This window comes from Syngnathus acus, chromosome 3 (assembly GCF_901709675.1).
Source record: "Syngnathus acus chromosome 3, fSynAcu1.2, whole genome shotgun sequence".
In the NCBI taxonomy this organism is placed as follows: Eukaryota; Metazoa; Chordata; class Actinopteri; order Syngnathiformes; family Syngnathidae; genus Syngnathus; species Syngnathus acus.
In genome coordinates, this window is record NC_051089.1 from 7171703 (window position 1) to 7193693 (window position 21991).

The 21991-nt window shown below is 41.7% G+C and overlaps 1 protein-coding gene across 1 annotated transcript in view; it reads right to left on the reverse strand.

Moving 5' to 3' along the window:
* The window catches only part of ush2a (Usher syndrome 2A (autosomal recessive, mild)), a 114156-nt gene that overhangs the window by 76249 nt on the left and 15916 nt on the right, over window positions 1-21991 (reverse strand). Inside the window, 17 exon segments of the mRNA XM_037248012.1 lie at window positions 3599-3722; window positions 4080-4186; window positions 7753-7900; window positions 7980-8155; window positions 9223-9504; window positions 11075-11222; window positions 11323-11446; window positions 11566-11794; window positions 11873-12031; window positions 12145-12308; window positions 12918-13098; window positions 13155-13292; window positions 13366-13591; window positions 13956-14239; window positions 16643-16850; window positions 16988-17118; window positions 17487-17682. Coding sequence (XP_037103907.1) covers window positions 3599-3722; window positions 4080-4186; window positions 7753-7900; window positions 7980-8155; window positions 9223-9504; window positions 11075-11222; window positions 11323-11446; window positions 11566-11794; window positions 11873-12031; window positions 12145-12308; window positions 12918-13098; window positions 13155-13292; window positions 13366-13591; window positions 13956-14239; window positions 16643-16850; window positions 16988-17118; window positions 17487-17682 — 3025 coding nt within the window.

Consider the following 21991-nt stretch of genomic DNA (forward strand, 5'->3'; position numbering starts at 1 on the left):
CTTGTTGGAAAACTTTCTCTTTCTTCCAGATTAATAGGACAATCAATAGACCTCTGTAAGATGTAATGTATAGCCCCAAAGAGATTTAGTGAGGAAATTGGGTAATTCCTTGTTCCGCCCCCACAGTCTTTCACATTGTGCTAAGGAAATCAGTAGAGGTCTCTGCACAATCTTGCCAACAAAAACTTCCTTTGCAGAGATATTGACAGAGTATTATTATTACAAACAATAAACAAACCAATTTGCGCTCACTCAAATTAAATATCATCCTTTATTGGCTTTTGTCATAACAATAAAGCATTTTTTTTTTCTTCATGTTTTCAACTGATTGTGTTTATCTGCTTGGGAGGGACGGACTGTCAACACATGCTCAGGAAGGTCCAAGTGTACAGCGGCTAAGTAACACTCTGCTCGTGCTCAGCATTACTTCCCTGGGATTCCCCCCCAGGACTTGTGCTACTTCACACTGACAACCACTTTGGAGCCATCAACAAACAGACCTGAGCACGCATCATGACAGGCGCGACACACACAAACGCACACACACACAAATCAGCTGAAGCGTTTTGGACAAGGATTCAGCTAATTGGAAAAGACTTATCAGAGTCTCGTCAAAAGTATCTGGGAGCGCTGCGTTTAAGGGTGCTTTCACACTTTTGTGTGTGCCTCATTTGGTAGAGGATGGCATTCAGTCACCGAAGGGTCACAAGTTGACTGTCCGCTGTTCAGGTGTCCTTGGGCAAGACACTGAACCCCCGCTTTGATTTGCAAAGCACTTAGGACGGTATTTAAGTGCACTAGATTTAGCATTTTACCATTTATCTACCACATATAATTCACTTCCTTTGGTCGCAATTAAAAATCCATGTAAAGCAAAAGTGCAACACACCAAACCATACCGGACATAATTTTCTTTGTGTTTTGTAAAAATAGTGATTCTGATTCAGTGACTGTGTTCACACATTACAAAATGAACCCCAAAAAGGAAATACATGTTATTAGAGATCATCACAATATTTCCATAATATTTCATGATCAACCTTAGATTTTAATATGTCGAACTCTTTCGATTTAGTTATTGAGTTGGTCCTATTGTTGCCCGTGTTGTTAAATGTTTCTGCTCTCTCTGTCTCGGTAAACGGACGAGGTTGTGTGTAATCATCTAGCCAACATAACCTGAATAACTCCAGTCATGTTAGCTCTCTGCTGGCATTAATCAGAGCTTGGCGTATTAATGAGAGCGCGGCAGCTAGCTAATTACACCCATAGATTCTGCTGCAGCCCATTAAATATACAAATGACAGAATTAAAGAGCCCAGCCTCTTCTGATTAATCTTTAAATGGGGAAAAACTAATGATGTCTGTGCAAACTTTCCTTTCACACATTTCTCCCCTCTCCTCTCAACATCAATGCCTGGCAATCAATCATATTAATTAGGGAAAAATAATTTGTATCATTTAACATTTCCCTCTTTCCTGCTCAGTCACTCCAGTGGTGCTGCAAGACCGTACTGAATTAAACGTGACTGGAAACGAGCCAAGTCTATTTGTTCCAGCATCCACTCGTTCATTTTTTTGGGGGGCGGGCCTAACCACTGTTTGTGATGTTTCATTTCTCTTCATTTAATGAAGGCTGAAGAAATACATCTGGATTAGTTGAAATATGAGGATGCATTAAAATCAGCCCCTTTCAGGCTCCAATACCAAAGAAATACAAATGAGGAGAGAGAACTGCATAATCTGTTTTAGAGCCGGTGTCCATTTAAATCCATTATTTCTTTCAGTGTAATGTATTCCACACATATTCCTTCAACGATAAAAGTCGGAAGTCACATCATGGGAATTGTATGTAGAGACGCATCATAGAAAAGATGAATGGACTAACATGCATTTATGGAAACAAGCACTTAGTGGGTATTCATATCAGTGCACTAATTGCATATACTTATAATCCTCTTTTAGCTAAAGTAAGATTCAGTGTGGTACATAGTAACCTTAAGTACCCCGGATTCGTTCAGGATTAAGAGACGTCGTTAATCACAATTGAAAAAAAAAAAATCTTTTTATGGAAGTGTGCTGTCCAATCACAATAAAAGCAACCTACTCTGAGCAAAAATAATCATTTGGAGGCCATAAGACAAGGTCAAAGGTCAGACATGGGCGTACAGATGTAAAGAGTGGATACTTAATATTTTTCAACAAAGATTTAGCATCCTTGTAAATGTACCTTTAATTGACAGATTTGGAAAGGCGATCAGAGACCATGAATAATATAAGGAAAAAATATTGCTGATTCAATAATATTAATAATAGCTCCAAGGTGCCTACCAAATGGGACGTGAGTTTTGCATGTAGAAGCATTAAAAAGACGATCCAGTATAACGGAATCCAAATGTGACAATTGTCAGTGCACAAAGTTGCTTGGTTTCCACAAGGCATCAACGATTGACGACTCTCTCCTCTGTGATCAATTGACTCTCGAGGGGGCATTACACTGCATTACATTCATAATCCAATTTGGCTTTGATTTGTTCACTGTTCCATGCGCTTCGATGGGAATAATTGTCTGTAGATGATGCTATTAGTATTGATGGTTGGAAGAGGGTGATGGTTTGAGGACTGCTGACACATTGATGGTCTACAATAGATCCGGTCTGAAAGTGATTGTCTGATCCATTACCTTTTATGAAGAAGAAGATTGGAGTAGAAGAAAAGATTGCACTCAGAGAGAATAAGTTTTCTTTGTGATCAAAATGCATGGGTGGGACAAAATAAAAAATAACATGGCCTTGAGTGTTCACTAGAAAAAGGCCGAAGGCCAATGACGGGGTATCCGTGCATCCTTGAATCGTATCACACATCGGGTATCGAGATACGTATTTAATTGTCTTTTATGAGAGATGTACACCAAATATATGTCAATGATTTTGATGTTGCTGATGATTTGTATTTGTTTTTAATTTAATCAACTTGGCTAGTTTGGGATTTGGGTAGTTTCTACATGTTGCGACAGCTGTACAACATCGAATTGAATCATAATCCCATTGTGACCAGTTGACGAGGTTTTGCATCGTGAAGCAATTGAGACAAGTTGGAATGATCACTAATTTTTCTCAAAGTCGATTACGTACATTTCGTCAAATACCCGTTCCCGCATTAAAAATATGAAACACATACAATGAAGTTGCAATACAAGCAGGGCAATGAACAAGCTTCGGAATGCAGAGAAGAGCTTTTGTCGCTCAAATCGCACTGATTAGTATCAGCAGTCATTAATTATGAGCGTCAGACTGGCTGATGTTCTCAGATGAAGCAGAACATGTTTGGCTGAGCAGCTCAACCCTCTAATGATGCTGGTAAACAGAAAGATAATTGTCCTTTAAGATGACTGCAGAAGTCATCCTAAAGAATTGTCACGAGAAGACTGCGTTAATGCAGAGTAATTAGTCATAAATAAAAACAATAAAATTAAAAAATATAATTATAAAAATATAATTTAGTTCGTAGAGCTTGAGATTTAAAATACATCAAATTGTGTCACTAGAACCATGTTGCGTTTACTCAGCCCTCTTGCGTGAATCAGAATGTGACTTCTTACCAGTGAAGTCGGTGTTCACAGGCAAGGTGTCACTAGGAAACTGGTAGTAACCACTGCCAGAGAACCTGGTGCCTCTGATGAAAGGACCTTGAGGGTTAGAAAGAGACACGTCTGTCCTCTCCACCTGGGGAAAAAAAGTATGACTGAATGACTACAACAATACTTCTACCGGAGAAACAATCTCCATTTCAGCCTATTAGACGTAGATTTCAAATCGTCGTAATTGGCTCATGAATAACTGAGCCATCGGAAAAAAATATGTGTTTCATGAGGCTGCCGTGATGGTGACCTTTGATGACCAAAGTTCCTGTTGACTAAGTGCATGTTTGCACTGGATGGATTGAAAGCCACTGGAGACTCACCTGGAATGTCATGCTAGTTATAAAGACAAACACATTGTCCCTCTTGTTATGCACAACTCTTTCCCAGGATTATTCTGGGGTGCGCATCTGCAAAAACCGACATTGACCTGTTTACATACCTGGTACATAGGGGGTGGTCCATTGAGTTGAGCTGGGACATTCCAGTCTATCTCAATGGTACTTTCGTTGACTGAGAATAGTCGAGGTGCAGACAATCCTGTTGGAGCTGCAAAAGGGGGGAAAAATGCTCACTTTCCACTTGCTAGAACAAAACATGCTTATTTAATTTATTAAACATATCTACTGTGGAATTAAAAAACAAATGCATGTTATGATATGAATGCCAATTACTCAAAATATAGAATATTTTTAGCACCGTGAGGGCTAAATTTTATAGTCAGAACGATATGGTACAAATACATAAATCAATATACTTTCAATCAAAACTGGTAAACTGTACTTCATGTTGAATCTCTGAGTGCATTTTGTATACTACCTCGTTTTGAAAAATTTGTCAAAGTCCTTAATTGGACGTCACAAACACATTGGTTCCCCAGATGCCCGATCAGAATTATATATATATATTATATATATTTTGTAAGAAAATTTCATTATATCGTTATATTAAGACTTTTTATTAGTATGCTATACCTACAGATAAGCCTGATAAAAACTAGGTAGGTATTAGTGAAAGTTGATTGATTTACATAAAGTCTCTTGATTGTTATTTATAGTATACAATGATCTTGTTCCCTCCAGACCTCCAGTGTTTCTCAACATACAGTCTTAGCAAATTTCATTTAGCGGCGGGTCAATTTAATTCCCTTCCTTTAGATGTTGAATTAAATGTCTCTTTGAAACACACCGGGTGCTACCAGAACCGTGGCTTCAATATGTATTCTAAATAAATCACGCCGAGACCGGCTGCCACGTTGAGCAGTGGTATATTTAAGAATGGAGAGAGGAAACGGCCAGTGACGGAATCGTGTACGGATGTGTGTGTATTAAGTGTCTGTCCGTTCTTGTGTTTCTCGGAGTGTGTGTCTCCCTCTAATGGTCTAAATGGTTTTTGGTGGGCGTAAATTAACTCTTCGTGACACACGCGTGCGGCCATCTTCGCTGCGACTTCTAATAGAGCTCTTAAAAGGGGAGTGGACAGCTTCTCATCTTGGCACATCAAACCATAAATTACTGCCAATCAATAGCTTACCAGTCTATTGAAATTGAGCTATGGTGACATTAGGGACATTGTCTCCTGCACACACACACACACTTGCAGGTATTGCTTTAACTCGCTGTAATAAAACTAAAATACAAAATTACACATTTACCTCATAGGCGTAGCCTCAAACACACATCCCTACAAAGGCAAGGTTAAGAGTCCAGCAGAAAGGTTAATTTTAGCTGCCGAGATTGTAATGAAGGAGCCAAATCGTGGAGCAGCTCCAGGGAGCCAAAGTGCATGTTGGACTTTTCTGTTTTTGCAGCTCGTGACATGTCTTAAGCGCGCAGTTACACCACACACACAAGCACGCAACTTATTGACATGGTCATCGCTTACCATGCATATTTCTCCCCTCAAGAAGGGCCTTAGGTCAATTATGCGGAAATCAATAAAGTCCCTGTTCTGTTGAGTGGTGCTACAGTGTGAGTGTGTATGTGTGCGAGTCTCCGCGTGTGTGTGTGTCTTGTAGAACAAGTCTTTATGGCTGTAGAATACATAAAACATCACCATCAGCCCCTGATTAGCCACTCACTTTACGTCGTGATCGATAAGTTACCAGAGAGACGCACGCATGGAAACAATTGCAAATGCTTCAACACATATGGACAGTTTGCATCTGTCTCAGCGTGCACGCTAATGTTTGGTCATGTGCTTACTTGTAGCTCCGCTGGTTTTGCAGATGCTGCCTGCTCACTTACAACAGATGGTAGCAGCCTCTAATGGCCCGCTCGTATGTATGCGAGATTTATTAGTGCATCAGTAACACACTCAAGTGCACCTTACTAGCAGTTGCGCTTAATGTACCACTTAATGCGTTTTGTGGAATTTCTCCATAGTTTCCTTTAGTACACAACATTATGTTGCATTTGATTATGTTAACATGATTAAAAGAGATTTTGAACCAAACATGCAAGGGGTTTCCATTTGAAACGAAATGCCCGGAGCGTGGAACATTACAAATTTGTATTTCAACCAAAGTTGAAGACAATATATGGTGATATCAATTTTTTTATATTGCAAAAACATAGCATTTGAACAGGGGTGTGTCGACTTTTTATACTCACTCTATTTAAAACAATACTGAGAAGTTGTATGTACCTTTTACAGGGAAAAAAACAACTAATATTGGAATAATCTAAATATTGACATTTGTGGAGGAACCTCATGATTGCAGTTTTAAACTACCAAGAATAAAGTGATACACAGTATAATGCATGCTATGCAAATTGTTTTAGATACAAAAAAAACCAACTAGCAAACGGCATATGTCGCTATCATTTCTTAGAGTTGAAACAAGGGACATCTTTGGCGTTGGATGAAACAAAATGGAGGCAACAGATGTGGCTGTTAAAAATACATTCAAAAAGTCAACTGGGTACAATAAGCCATATTGTATTGTACTGTATTACAGTCAAGAGAAGTCTTTGGAATCGCTTAAAACCAACATTGGAGCTGTGTCAACAGATGTAGCCATTAAAAATACATTTAAAAAGTCCACCGATTACAATACGACGGATCATTCATCATCATAAGCAGAGGAAGGACTTTTTAAGAATCGAATGGACTGAAAACATGGCTATGTCGACAGATGTAGCTGTTCAGACTACATTCAAAGGCTGAACTCCCCGAGCTACTATTTATAGACGAAAGCTTGTTTTTGTCCGCCTCGACCATCCACTCGCTGTCTACTCACCCAAAACGATAAACAACACAACAACAAAAAATATAATGAGGAGTAAAAGTAGTACTATCCAGAGTGAACAGATGGAAAAGTATGTGGTGGGATCAACAGTACAAAAAAAATAAAACACAAATGCACACACTCTCATGAAGATTGATTCATGTTTCTCTGCAACCGTGTTCCATTTTTTTTAAAAGACAGAAATGACAAATGGAGTTAGTGAATATGGCAAAATAGTTGAAAAGGAACATGAATGCAAATGGATCTTTAAGGTGTATTTTAAGGTGTATTTTAAGCTTAGGGTGGCTCGGTGTCGCACTGGGTAGCACGTCCGCCTCACAGTTAGGAGGGTGCGGGTTCGATTCCACCGCCGGCCCTCCCTGTGTGGAGTTTGCATGTTCTCCCCGGGCCCGCGTGGGTTTTCTCCGGGCACTCCGGTTTCCTCCCACATCCCAAAAACATGCTTGGTAGGCCGATTGAAGTCTCCAAATTGTCCCTAGGTGTGAGTGCGAGTGCGGATGGTTGTCTCTGTGTGCCCTGCGATTGGCTGGCAACCGGTTCAGGGTGTCCCCCGCCTACTGCCCGATGACGGCTGCGATAGGCTTCAGCACACCCGCGACTCCCGTGGGGACTAAGCGGTTCAGAAAATGGATGGATGGATTTTAAGCTTAAGTGTGCAATACATCTGCCTACCACTTGGACTGACTGTTTCCTCAGCTGGCGTTGGGTGAACGTCACATATTTTGAATATTCCATTCAACCTAATATAATGAGTATGACTGTAATAAATAATTATGCACTCAGTGCCAACTATATTGCTGCAATACAAAGCAGCACATGCAGTATTGACTCTTGAAAAAGAAAACAAGCACGTTTAGGGTGTTACCTGCTGGATGTGTCTGTCCAGATCTCGCAAGACTAGTAATGCAGCCTTTCTTTGTGCAGAGTGTCACAGTAAAGTTGTACACATGGTAAGGCTTCAATCCTTTTGCTATGTAAAGGGGCTGGGCAGAGGCTCCAAACCGCTGCAGGACCTTCAAGGAAAAAGAAAAAAAGACTATTTTATTATTTATTTCAAGAGACCTTCACATAAAAGTGAATAGAAATACTAACCTGGCTGACAACTGGAGGAGCATAAGTGTTGTTGGTCTGTTCCATCAGCAAATTGACATGATATTCTATCACCTGCCCTCTGGCAATGACCCCATGACCTTCAGAAGTATTCCATGTGACTTTAAGACTGGTGGAGGAGAGCGCAGTCACATCCGGAGGAGCCATCAACTCTGGAACTAAACACATAAGTGGCTTTAGATTGTTGATCCGACTGATAACAGAGTCAGTCACAAAGCGGTTTTGGAATATAGCCTAGCATGTATACATGTGTGCACAGATTCAGTGACACACACGGCACATTTAAATGATGTTATCGTATGCGTTTTACCCAGAGTGATGTTGGGGGGCAATCATTTAGTCTTAATGAGCCATATCATCTCTTTGAAATTCAAATACCTTAATGAGTACCCCCCTAAGAAAGCACACATTGAACCCCCCACGCACACACACGCGCGGACACATTTTTCATTTCTTCCCTCATTTCCCTTGTTCTCACTCACATTATGTCTAACAGTCTGTTGTGTTATTTTTAAATAAAAATCGGATTTTATTGCGTCTGTTGAAAGCAGGTCATTTTTACCGGTGAGCTTTTACACACCACGTTCCGTTTCATTACAAGTGTAGTGAATGAGAAAATGCTGCCACAGCCAAATATAGATAATTGCTGAATGTTAGATGATGAGCTACACTGCAATTTTATCCCTCAAACATGTATTTATTTTCAATGTTATAAAACATAGAAATAAAAAAAGAAGAGAATAAGAACGGAATAAGATTTAAAAACAATTACACAGTCACAGTGTTACTTCAAAAGAAATTTATTATATTTCTAAATCTCATTAGGAGTTTATCATTTTATTTCTCTTGAAATTACAAGTTTCTTTTTAAACCTATAAAATGTTTTCGTAATTGTAATTCTAATACTTGATTGATTTTTATTGTTGAAAAAAAATCTATTCTGGTCATTTTAAGACTTGAATGACTACTTTTTCATTTCAGTCAAATGGAAAATATACCTAATATGTTGCTGAGGTTACCTTATCAGCAAAGCTCTGAGCTTGTGTGGGTGGAAAAAAGGAAAATAATGTGCATTAAACCTTAAGTGAGTCCAATGGATATTCATGGTAAATATTCCAAATATACACATACAATAATTTACATTAATAATACATCAACCATGTGACTTTTCTTCTTTTTATTTTTAAATGAAAACGAGTGAACAGGTCAGAAATGGCACACAAACCTCCCTCCGCTGTGCGTGCGGTGTTCCACCCTGACGTGACACTTCCTGCCATATTGACGCTAGCGACTCTCATCTGATAGGTGGAGAAGGCCTGCAGGCCGGCCACAACGGTGCTGCTCTCAGGGGGCAAAGCTCTGCTCCCGTTGACGAGCTGCGCTTGGAACGGGGCGCTTGGATCCAGCCACCCGGTGCTGACAAAGATTCTCTTTTCACCAGTCAGAGTTGACAGGCTGTGAGACTCCGCCGGCCCCCGTAAAAACAGCTCGTACCTTGTGATAACTCCTGTAGAGGAGCAGTTAAAAAGGTTATGTGGAGTAGATTAAAATGCCGCCATCATTATTGATTGATTCAATGTTGTAGTATGCGATATAAAAAAAAAAATGCTTTGCATCATCGGGCTCTGGCTTGAACCTGTAACAAGCTTTTAACAGTGCGGGCCAGATGTGAGGTAGGTAGGGAGCATGTTGGGAGTAACGTTGCATGAACGTGAACTTTATTTCTCTTCAAAAGCAGGCTGTGGATAACTGCACCGTACCCTGAACCTGTCTAGACACTTTATTGCTGAATACTTAACCATCCCTGACAGAATGATTTTTTTTTTCTCCCACCCCCCTTTCCCTATGTGCTGGTATCTCTTACACCGACAACACTCGTTGACACGTGACAAAACTGCTAGATTATCGATCTCAGCACAATAAGACTCCAACAACTCTTTCCAAATACTCTGTACTCTATTGCCATTGCACTTTCGGAATAGGCCCAATTTTTCCTAACTCTGCTTCCACTTTAATACATAAAGACTTTATAAAATTAATGGAAACACAAAGCATGCTTACTACTCTTTTCTACTGGTGGCAGCAAAATAAAATCACATCTTTTTTTTTTAACAAATGCTGATGCTGTAAGGCTTTCATAGAGAGTCAATAGTGAAGGCCTGTCCTGACAAGGCCAGCTTTGTATTCAAAGGGGAATCACTCGCTTGTCTGATCTCACCGACTCCAATAGAATTTTTGCAGTAGGAAAATGACAGAGCTAGATTAGAATGAAGACAAGCCTAGCTACTGCTTTTTGTACAAATAAACTGAACAGAGAGTTGTAGCGATGGTGCTTTCAATGTCCCTCCCCAACCAGACTAGTCTTTGACTCCGGTTAAGAAGAACACCATTAAAAGGGTTAAGGTTAAGTCTTAATAAACTGCGCTCATGGCAACCGATACAAAGGTGAGGAAAGCATGCTACTCGGTGTAATATATGACAAAGATTAACAGAGAAAGACTGAAAAGACACAGACACATATGATGTGAAAACCCCTGTCTTTGGAGGACACTGAGCCTTAGAGCCATCGCAAAGCCCTCTGGATTTAGCAAAGGCACTTGCGCTTGTGTGTATTCCTGTTAAACGGAGCAAGGGGGGGGGGCACTTGGAAGAATTGAGTGACAAACACAGTTGAGTCGTTCTTGATGAGAATAATCAGCATGTCAACAAGTGAAAGTGGCATACAGTGGTGACAGAAGACTTCCCTTTTTATTTCTGTTTAGATTTGTATGCATTTAGGAGTCATTTTAGTGCAGCACCTACTTTGGACTGCTGCCAAGCGTTGAAATTCATTCTACCTTCATTGCCTCAAGACTACACAACGTAAAGTTGTTAATGTGAATTTTAAAAGTAGATGAGAAGATGAAAAAAGATCTCCATGCTTTACAATGGCCATCCTGAGCGGGTTCTGCCTCAGGTTAAAGACACTTTAAGAGTCTGTCCGTTTATGGAGAGATTGTGTCACCGCTATAGATTCAACAGTACACGAGGCGGTCGTGAAACTTTACAGTTGTGTAGTTTGGTTGATGATGACTCACCGTTTGGCTGACTGGGTGGCTCCCATGAAGCAAACAGGGAGTGAGGTCCAGTGGCAGTGACCTTGGGTGGCGATTGGTTTTGTGGGGGTGCAGCAGCTGTCAGCAGTGACAAGGGTGAAGTGGAAGTGCAGCCTCCAGATGAACAAGCCTTTCAAGAGAAGGGGAAACATCTCATTTAGTGCTGAAACAAATCCTTGCTGGACCCATAAAAATGCACGCTTTTGTAAAGTAGACGTTTTCTGACCCACCTCCAAAGTGACAGTGTACTGGGTGAAGGCTTTTAGGCCACTTGCCACTGCCTCAGTCAATAAACCTGTGTAGTGGATGACAGGCTCGGCTCCACTAGATGATTCTGTTGAGGACAACACAAACCTGTGGAAGACAAATCAACAAACAAAAATATGGTTGTTGTGACAATCCCTTTTCTTCTAATTTCCCTCACGGATAAAATTATTGAGACAAAATCTTTTTAGCTCCTGAGACTTCCATACCTCTCCACTGGGCCGGTGTTATTCAGTGGAGAGCTCCAGCTAAAGCTGGCGCTGGTAGGGCCGGGTCTTCCCACAAGATTGAAATTCAGCTGGTCCAATTTCGGCGGTGCGGCCAAAGTTTGGTAGTAAGAAGTGGCGCTAACTGTCTCACCGGCTACGTTAGCCGTAATTAGCCAGTAGGAATAGTTGGTGTAAGGAGACAAGTTGACGTCCGTGAATGATTCAGCACCTTAAGATGACATGAGGATGGATGTTAAAGGACTTTCAGAATGATAGGAAATATAGAATCCTGTGTGTTTACACTTACTGAAAGGATAGCGACGCTGTATGCTGTGCACGGGCTGCCTGTCTCTTATGAGAGTGTAGTTGAGGATGTTGGAGTTTGGGGAGTCAGGTTGATGCCAAGTCAGATTAATGGAAGAAAAGCTGAGAGCAAAAGCTACAGGGGCAGGTTGCTGTGATGGGGCTGCAAGGACACAAAGAGACACAAGATCAAATTTGATAGACAAGACAGGAACTGTGTCAAACAAAATCAGAAATCTGCGTTTATGTGTTATGTGTTTGTTTTGGAAAGCAGACCTTTACTACAGCCATAGATGTTCTCTGCACGTAAAAGGCTTGCTCCGTGTTGACATGCATCACATTTGGCCCCAGTAACCAGCAGCTTACACTGACACAGTCCTAAATCTGAATCACAGGAACCATTGACACTGCCCACCGGGTCACAAGCACATGGTTGGCATCTGGACAAGCAGCGGGAGGGCGTAATTCAAAAGGTGTGCAAGAAGATCAAAGCACGTCTTTTTACTGACAAATTAGAAGTATTGCACAGGATGATATATTAATAGACAAAAATATTGCGTGATTATGACACCCGTTTATGGGCAGACTTCTTTTTAACAAGCTGATCATATGATAAACATTTTGTCTAAAGATTGATAATACAATTCAAAAGGATGAAGGCAAAAACTAATTTGGTGTTTCTAATGGCACTACATTGTAGTATTCATAAAAAATATATATAAATAAATTGAAAATCCTCCAAATATCACATCATGTAATTTGTTATACTGTAGAATTTTTACTATATACTGAATACACTTAAATGTCATGATTGACTGTGAGTGAGTTTCACAAAAACTGGACTCTGTCAGTATGTGTGTGCATGTGTGACTAACAGTATCGTGTGTGTGTCTTGGTGACTCGTATGGTGTTACCCACACTAGGGCAGGGCAGTGGGTGATTTTCAGGCCAACCGCATCACACTTTCACACGTACACTGTTGAGTGTTTTGTTCCTTCTCACTTATGCATCACCTTTCGAAATCATCAATATTGTGTTTCTTAGTGTACCTTCCTAGACCAGGGTTGAAACCAAAGAAGGTCTCCTGACAGCGATCACAACGCCGCCCTCTCACCGAGGGATGGGCACACATACACTGGCCAGTTTGGCTTTCACACTTGCGTTGTACTGCCCCCATGGGATGGCAGTCACACTCCACACACATACTCTGATCTGGAGAAAGGTAGAAACCTGGGAAAAAAAAAATTACATTCTTGTTTGAAATCATAGTAGCCGAACACACCCACCTGGTCGGCATGCGCTGCAGTCTTTCCCATAGCGTGTTGGCTTGCACATGCACTGTCCTGTCGAGCTATCACACACTGAGCCAGCCACTGTTCCTCTTGGGTCACATGTGCAAGGAGCACAACCCTGGACTGAGCCATCTGATAGGACAGTCAAACAATATTAATTTCTCTTTCGCTTTCAATCCATATTATTATTATTATTATTTCTTACTCTGGATATCTAAACTTGTGTTAAAGTAGTTGGGGGCACAGTTGGTGCACTGCATGCCCTCGACCCCCTCCCTGCATGGGCACTGGCCAGTCCGCATATCACATACTCCCTCCGGCGCGGTGCCGTTGATGTCGCACGCACACGGCAGACAGCCCAGGGAATTTCGGCGTTCCATGGTGTGGTAACCATGACGACAAGTGTCACAAAGATGGCCCTCCACGTGTTCCTAAAAGGAGAGAAACATAAGAAAGATGAAAGCTCATGCAAACACGGGAGCGACATGCCAACATGTGTGGCAACCATAAGACAATGATAAGCCTGTTTATAGTCTTATCTCCTATCGTGCTGACTGGGAAGCAGTTTCAGGCTATTTGTCAAGTTGTGGCAGATCAGATACCAGTCGAGAGCCTGGACATAGCTGTGGGAATGATATAAAGGAAAAAAAACTACATTCTTTGTCCTAAAGTGAAAGTTTTTCCAACAATAACCTAATTTAGCTGAACAGTGGCCCGCTGTGACTTTTTGATTGCTCAACATGGTGATTTTTAGTGATATAATTAATAATGAACAATGAAAACATGTTAACTTGCCTTGCACACGCATCGGCCTGTGTGAGGATCACAATCCGTCCCAGGTAGCGTTCCTTCTTTTGAGCAGTTGCAGGGGGTGCATGTTCCCTCCAGCCTCAAACCAGTCAAACCAGGACCACATGAATCACAGCGCTGACCTCCCACCCCGGGCTTACACTCACATTGGCCCCCCTCAGGCTCACAGAATGGGCTAAGGGAACCCATGGGGTCACAATTACACGGAACGCAGCCGTCTGCATGGGACAGGTTCCAAAAACCAAATTCACAACGGTCGCAAGACAGACCTGTGAGGAGAGCAGAGGAAAGGAGCGACGTTACAAAAAAGGTGTGTGTGCGTGAGTGTGAAGGGGGGGGGGGCTGAGTTGCGCTCTGATTTGCCTCACTTGTGCATGCATATACTATGAGGGAAAGTGAGAACAAGAGAAATGGTGTTTGAGTGTATAAAACTGCCATCATTAGGGCTGGGCCCTCTACATATGATGGATCACTTACCTAAGGCCAAACACTTAATTTCACTGAGCAGGAAAATAAATAAATTAAGGAACTACAAAGAATGGAGGGAGGGGGGCAAGGTGATGGAGGGATACAAAGATGGATGGAGGTACCTATAAATACACTCTGTTACAATCTACTACCACTTTGGGGTGGAAACAATAAGAGGTGAGGTCCGTTTGACATCTCAAGAGGCAATCTGACGTACTTATGTAGCAACACTTAAGCCAAACACAGAAAACCTGTCTTCATTAATTATTTTTTTTAGATTGTGTAAATGATAAGTTAATAGCAGAGGCCTGAATTGTACTAGAAGCGGTTTTAGCGCAGCAATATAACTGGGCTGGTTAAAGTGTGATATGTGGTATGAGTGAGCAGTGCTTATTTGAATATGCCATACGTATTCCATGACAGGCAATCTGTCCCTAAATGGATGCCTGGGGGCAACACAGTCCCCTCAGCCCTTTATGAAGGGAGCCTGTGTTCATATATGCTGGGTGTGAATGTGTGTGTGTGTGTGTTCTGTTCTGCAAAGTGTGTGGCAGACACTTGGCATTACCCCCAGTGCTCCCACTTTAATGGTTTTATAGATATGAGTATTTCTTGCCATAGATCATATTTCATACTAGTACAGACCCACTAAAAAATTGTGACTTCGACTATGTGCGTGGTGTTAATGTAAAGAATTGCATCATGATATACTACATGGTACCGGACCCTCACAATAAAATGACAATATAATTACAGAATTTAAGACTGCAATCTTATATCAGAAAACCATTAAGTCGTGTCCATGGATTCAGGCAACCAATCACACTTAAGGACAGTTTAGAGTTTTTACTTGAATGTGGAAAGAAAAAGGCATGCGCGGCAAGAACAAGGCGGGTAGGACCGGGATTCGAACCTGTGAGCTTTGGACTGTGAGGCAGACAGGCACGACACGACACTGTTTTTGTCGGGGTGTGTGTGTATTTTAAGGATCTGACCCAGGCCTTTTATCAGTAGCCAGCTGGTTAACAGGCTCATGCATCACCATTTCAAACACTATTATACACACAGAGCACCCTGGCACCACGCTAAGAGTGTGTGCCCGCCTGTACACATTCCAGTGGCGTCCCTCTGAAGCGCGCCGCGCCTGCCATCGCTCTGCTCAAAGTATCAGCTTGGCGGTAATAAATTGCCATAATCAAATCTCATTTTTGAAAAATACCTGTGGGAGCGAGCAAACAAACAAGGACAGAAGAAAGGGAAGGCCAGCTCTTGTAAGAGGGGGAGGGAGGGGGAAATACAAGGGGCCGCGGCAGTTTGTTTTAATCAACTTGGCATTGAATTAGAGAATTAAATAGCAGCTTAGTCCTTGATGGAATGCATTCACACCCACACATGGGTGTGAAAGGAAACTTGCAGAAAATTGATACCGGAAAAAAAAAAAGCATAAACCCATCCACTTGCTCCCCCTTTCACATACGCTTTAACGGACATTACACATATTAGCGACTTTGAACAAACACACGCACACACACACAAGCGAGGGGGGCCCTTGGTAGCGAGGCTTAGCTATAACCACGTTGCGTTGAGTTGAGGAGCGCTGGCCGGTTTTGCATTTCATACGAGCGCGCTCTTCAAAGACACACAGGGGAGAGAGTGAAAGTATTTATCACAAAGAGACGCATAACGGCTGCGAGCACCGCCGGCGGAAAAGCCTGTTTATTTTGGCTGGCATAACACTTTGGACTATGGATGTGCATGTTTATGAAAGCGGGTACACACACGCCTATTTTGAGGGCACGCACAGTTTATCTGCTTTAGCCTGGCAATGACGGGACAGTTGATGTATTGACATTTCAGGACTTAGATGATTCGGACTTTGACCAAAGTTCATGCATCCATTTGCTACAGCCATTATTCTAATTAGGGTCGTTGATGTCATGGCGATAGTGATGGGAAATGAAGCTTCAAAGTTGCTTCATGAACCAGTTATATTTTTCCAGTCCTCTAAAGGGTACTCTGTTCAACATTGGACTAAAAGTAAAAAAATACAATAACTAATTCATGAAGCACACTTGAAGCTTCATTTTCACATCACTACATGGAGGCTATGTCCTACATAACTTTGTGCGAGAGGCAGGGACTGCTCAAGACTCCATTCTCATTAAATGACTCACATGTACCTAATGTAATGGCTGCGAATGTACCTGTCACATGGAGTTTGCACCGACACTGTCCTGTATGCCGGTTGCAGCTGGCAACACTTCCCGTGGAGGAGATGACGGTCCCCATGCCACTGCAGTTACAGCGAGTGCAGCCCTCTGGATTGGAAGCTTGAAGACCATACCAGCCAGGTGAGCAATCCGCACAGCGTCGTCCCTCTACAGCGGCCTTGCACTGACACTGGCCTCCGAGCTTTAGGTGTGAAATGCAGGGGGGTGATGGCACAAAAAAGCAAAATACATATTGATTCAACTTCTACTCTTATTCCCAATCCAATTACATATCAGTCATGGCAAGTGAAATTGTCACTGGTCAAATAAATGTGTTACCTGGAAACACTCAGTGCTGCCATTGACAGTTCCAGCAGTGTGACATTCACAGGGCTGGCACACGTGGACTGAAGTGGCATCTGACTGCTCCAGCCTGAAAAATCCACTTACGCACAGCTCACAGTTCCTACCTAATCAAGACAGGGACAAAATGCGCAAAAGCACAAAGCCATCAAATCAAGGGACAAGCTAGAAACCATTTAAAGATCAAGAGAGTCACTAAGACTATTTACGTTTCAACTTGATTTGTCTCAGTTGTGGTAAAAGTGACTTTGCAGGGATGAAAAAAAAAATGGAGAACTGACAGGTACAAAAAGCTCAATAAAGCAGGTGGGAGGAAGGTTCAAGGCACTGCCAATAATCTATTCAATGAATAAAAAGTATAGCTACTTAAAACATGTAACATCAAAAAGATGTTAAGTACCAGTACTTTTTTCCATTATTCATATTTTCAAAAAATGAATTAAGACTGTTCCGGCAAATGTGGCTAATACAGTACCCGTAGTATTGTGCATGCAGTTGTCACAGACTCCTCCTCCTCCGAGATATCGTTCGGTTGGTTGATCATCAGCCCAGACCTCGTAGTGACAGGAGTGGGCGTGGCCGTGGCACTGACAAGGCCGACAGTTCATTGGTTGGAGTTGATCACCGGGCCGGAAGGGTTTGTCATTGTAGAGGGATGCGCAACGCTGGCACTGGCAAAGAATATAGAATTATATTTGTATTTCACAGACTACCAAAATGGACAAAGCAAGTTAATTTATCACGCATAATTGTTCTACAGTTGAACAATCTTGACAACAATTAGTTACTAGCTACAAGCATCGTCATTTTCCGGCCTTTCAGAAGCTTTTTGAATGACCACATTCTAACAATGATTTTGTCAACGCACCAGCCACACACAAGGCAGCATGAAATCAAACATTGTAAATGACAAAGGCCTTTTCTCACAGTTCATAAAAACAGTCCCATGACATATCGCTCATTTTAAAAACACAAAGATCGAGACACGATAGGAGATGGAAAATGAAGACAAAAATCAGCGGCCCTTGTTAATCATAATACAAAGCGTGATAAAATACACAACTGAACAGATAATCATGAGATATTGTATCCTTAATAATAGGAAGCCTGTGCATTTACACACAAATTGACTCATTCACACAGCGCAGGGAAATCAGAACGCTAATGAGAAATGACTTGCAACAGCCAGCGTTCTCTCACAGGCACACTTTCATGTCAAAATAAACATAGCAAAGTGTACGTGTGCGGCACATGATGGGTTGGGGGTATGAAATAAAAAATGCATTTTTCTGTTGCAGAGTGCAGCAGCAGAGGCGAGAAACAGCAAGTACAAGGCCTTTGATTTTGTTCAGCAGTCAGTACAAATTATGGTGGACAAGGGGGGCATCAAATGGGGGGATTAAAAATGTATTAAAAAACACAGGAGTTCCTCTCGTATGTGACACATGCAGACCTGCACTAGGCCTATTAGCTATGACAGACGGAGGAGGGGAACTGTGGGAGGACCGGAGAGGAAATTGGGGGTAGGGTAGCCCCCATTATGTAGAATGGCAAGAAGCAAACTGGTGTGAACAGAAATGAGGTAAAGAAACGGCTTGTCGTTTTGCTTAATAAAACAGGTGGGGCAGTGGGGGAATATATTGGTAATACGAAAGACAAACAAAAAAATTCTCGAGATGCCTTTGTTTGAGCTTATTACTCAATCAGGGGTTGGCTGGACCTCTTAGATCCTCTGGAATATTAAATCTTAGAACATTTTGTACAATGCACTCTCGGGCACAAGACTGTGTCGACTGCAAGCTAGTTTCAAGCATTAATTATGAATATTCATCCAATGGACTTCATACAAATTTTCATGGACCGAGTTGAAAACTACCACAATTTGGTGAGACAGGTGGGTTGCTGGAGATTGCAGAAGAGTGGATTGACTATTGTGTATCAAGGCTCAAATAATACTGCATCCAAGTGGAAAAAGCACGAAAGTCAAAGGTATCGTAATCATCCTCAAGAGTTAACAGGGGTGGCCACGACAACCCCTAGCCACCATTTAGCGACACCCCTGTACTCACACAAATTGGGTGCGATGCATGTTCACATTCTGCCACTGTTTCGTGCATGCCCAAATCCCTTCTCCCTGTCCATCTTGGTACATCTCAAAGTCCTCCAACTGCATCAAAGTGAATCCAAGTACTTTCCTCTCTGTACTTTGAAGAGACAGCTCGTGTAGTAACTTCCTTTTCTTGGCGTCATCCACCGGGGAAGGAGTTCAAGAGCAAGACGTAGCCAGTTTACAAGTCTCTCCCTTATCATGCCCCTTTCGTCTCCTCAACCTGAGCATAGCCATCTTCCCAGCCTTTCCCACTTCTCTCCTTCCCCCTCATCTCTGGCGTCCCCCAACAACTTGTTCTCATAGCTACATGGAGTATGTGAGCAGGAAATATTACCATAGCAAATGAAAACGGGGATGACCCCCTCCCATTTTCTTTTTATTCAATGTTGCATTAAGCTCCCTTTCTCGCAGCCTGCTAATTAGTCGAGGGATTCGTGTTTGGGAGTTAAGAGTGCACACTTGCATTCTTTTCTTTATATCAAAAGATTTTGATGCCGCTGCTCCATTTTCTTCAAACCATATATGGCAGATGAAAAAAGTTGATATGTTATCAATTCTAAAAGTCTCTTTTAGTCGATATGTCTACAAATAAGATAAAGTACATATCAATGCAAATATCAAATTGTTACATGACTGAAATGTTAATTCTTAAAAAGTTAATTTACACAATGTTATTGACAATTGCTACAATTTCATGTCATACACTTGCAAATAGTAACAATTTATACAACAAAAGGTGTCCCATTATGTCCTAAAAATGACTTCAACAAAATTTATGGATCTGAGTTTTTATCAATAACAAAGGATGAAGAGAACACTGAGGCCATGGTGTGTTCTTTTTTGTTCATTAGCGGAAGAGAGGCAAAAAACATAACGTCCTCTATTATACTTACAACAATGAAGCTCTATTTTGATTATAATGCTACAGAGCCATTACCTTAGAGGTTGCAGTATATCGTGAAATAGAACTGCACAGCCATACTGTTTACTATATGCTTTTATGTAGCTAAATGAGAGGTGCTCTTATTTTCTAACACCTCTAGCCCGTACTACATAACACTTTTATTACATACTTTTATTCTAATTTGTTGTGTAAACTTTATCTGCATGCGTCTTCTTTAACCACTACACAGAATTTACCTCCAGGGGATCAATAAAGGATTATCTTATCTAATCTGAGTAGATGTCTTTGGACCAAGCAGATCTATCTAATGTAGAAGAGGTCATTGATTAGAAGTGCTTGTTGGCTGTAGGGCTTGACAGCATTACACTGTGTGCTGCATGCATGGATGGATGGATGCTGGGTAATATCAATTTCAGAAAATCTCTTTTTGTAATGTCACTTCTCTACTTATTGGAAAAGATCATTCGATGCAGATAAATGAATACATTTGAGTCAAAATGTAGGAAAGGAAAATATATTGTAAATTGTATTTTCCCCGGGAATGTTCTGGAAAAACCTGCTGAGTGAGAAACCTGCTCTAATGGGTGTGTGGACATTCAGATGACCTGTCACAAGCAACTGTGCATGTGTGCGTGTGTGTGTGTGTGTGTTTGTGTGTGTGCACAGCATCAGTGTGCGATAATCTGCTGGGGCAACTCATCTTATCCTAAAAGCCATGACCAATTTCACGCTCTCACTGGAAAGGTCGAGCCCCAAGAGTGCGTGTGTGTTTGTGCACACACTCGTGTTGTGTGTATCTAAAGTTAACCCAGTTAACCCCTGCCTAGGTGCAAATCTGCTGTTGAAGCAGATGTTTGCAGCAGAGATTGCGGGTGGCCCTTCTTAACGTCACAGCCTATCAATATCCATCTCCACAGATGCAAACGCAAACAGAAAAGTGCCAAATTCAACTAAACACAACACGTATAAATGCCTGCTACGTTAAAACAGCCATATTAGTTTATTAATCCTCTGGATCAATAAATTAGCAACTTTTTGTATTCACTGGTCGGCCATTGGTCTTCTATTTGAGACTGGCATCTAAACAGGGGCTCGGAACATTTAGGGAGATTGCATCCCCAAAATTAGATTTCTCAGTAATATGATTTTTTCTGCTTCTTCCACTAACACTATTATGCCATCGCTTCAAATTTAATTTTGCACTTGCAGAGCTCTCTCATTTTTTTTTCCATTTTGCAAAACCATCAGCGCTACATAAGGCCCAAAATTGTCTTCAAATATGGCGCACCACAAGACTTTTACACCTGTTGCCAACAGTGCGTGCAATCTATTAGCGTGAGTGAACATGCCATTTAAGCATCTTGCTACGGGGAGGGATCTTGCTAAATCAGGCCTACAGCATAATATGGTATGGTGCCATATGAAACACAACACATGATATAGTTTTCAGATATGACTGAATCCATCAGATGTGGAGGGGAAAGAATGACAGATTAAGTGTGACTCGGAGTGCGCATAAGAAAGCATCAAAAGACACGGTGAGAAAGCGAAGGGTGAGGAGGGGGGGTGCATGTTTGAGTGTGTTTGAGCTTCCGCGAGTTATAAGTGTGTGTCTTCCGAGGCCCCCGTTGATCATCTTGACACATGTCTGAGCATTTCTGTCACTTTAATGTCACTGTGGAAATTCTGCAGATTAGTTGAACATCCGTCATGGTGCGGGGCCGATTCAAGTCAACAGAACGCATGCAATATTAAACGCTAATATTCCCCACAGCCTTTTATTACAGAGGTAGAAGAAAGGTCTTGAATATTCACTGTGAGGGATGACGCACAGAGGCTTTGGGAGAAACGTGCACAGGGAGTCACACACACACACACACACACACACGCGCACACACACACGCACAATTTGCGCTAGTCTTTTGCCAAAATCTCCAGTGACAGAAATGTACATGGCGTACGCACA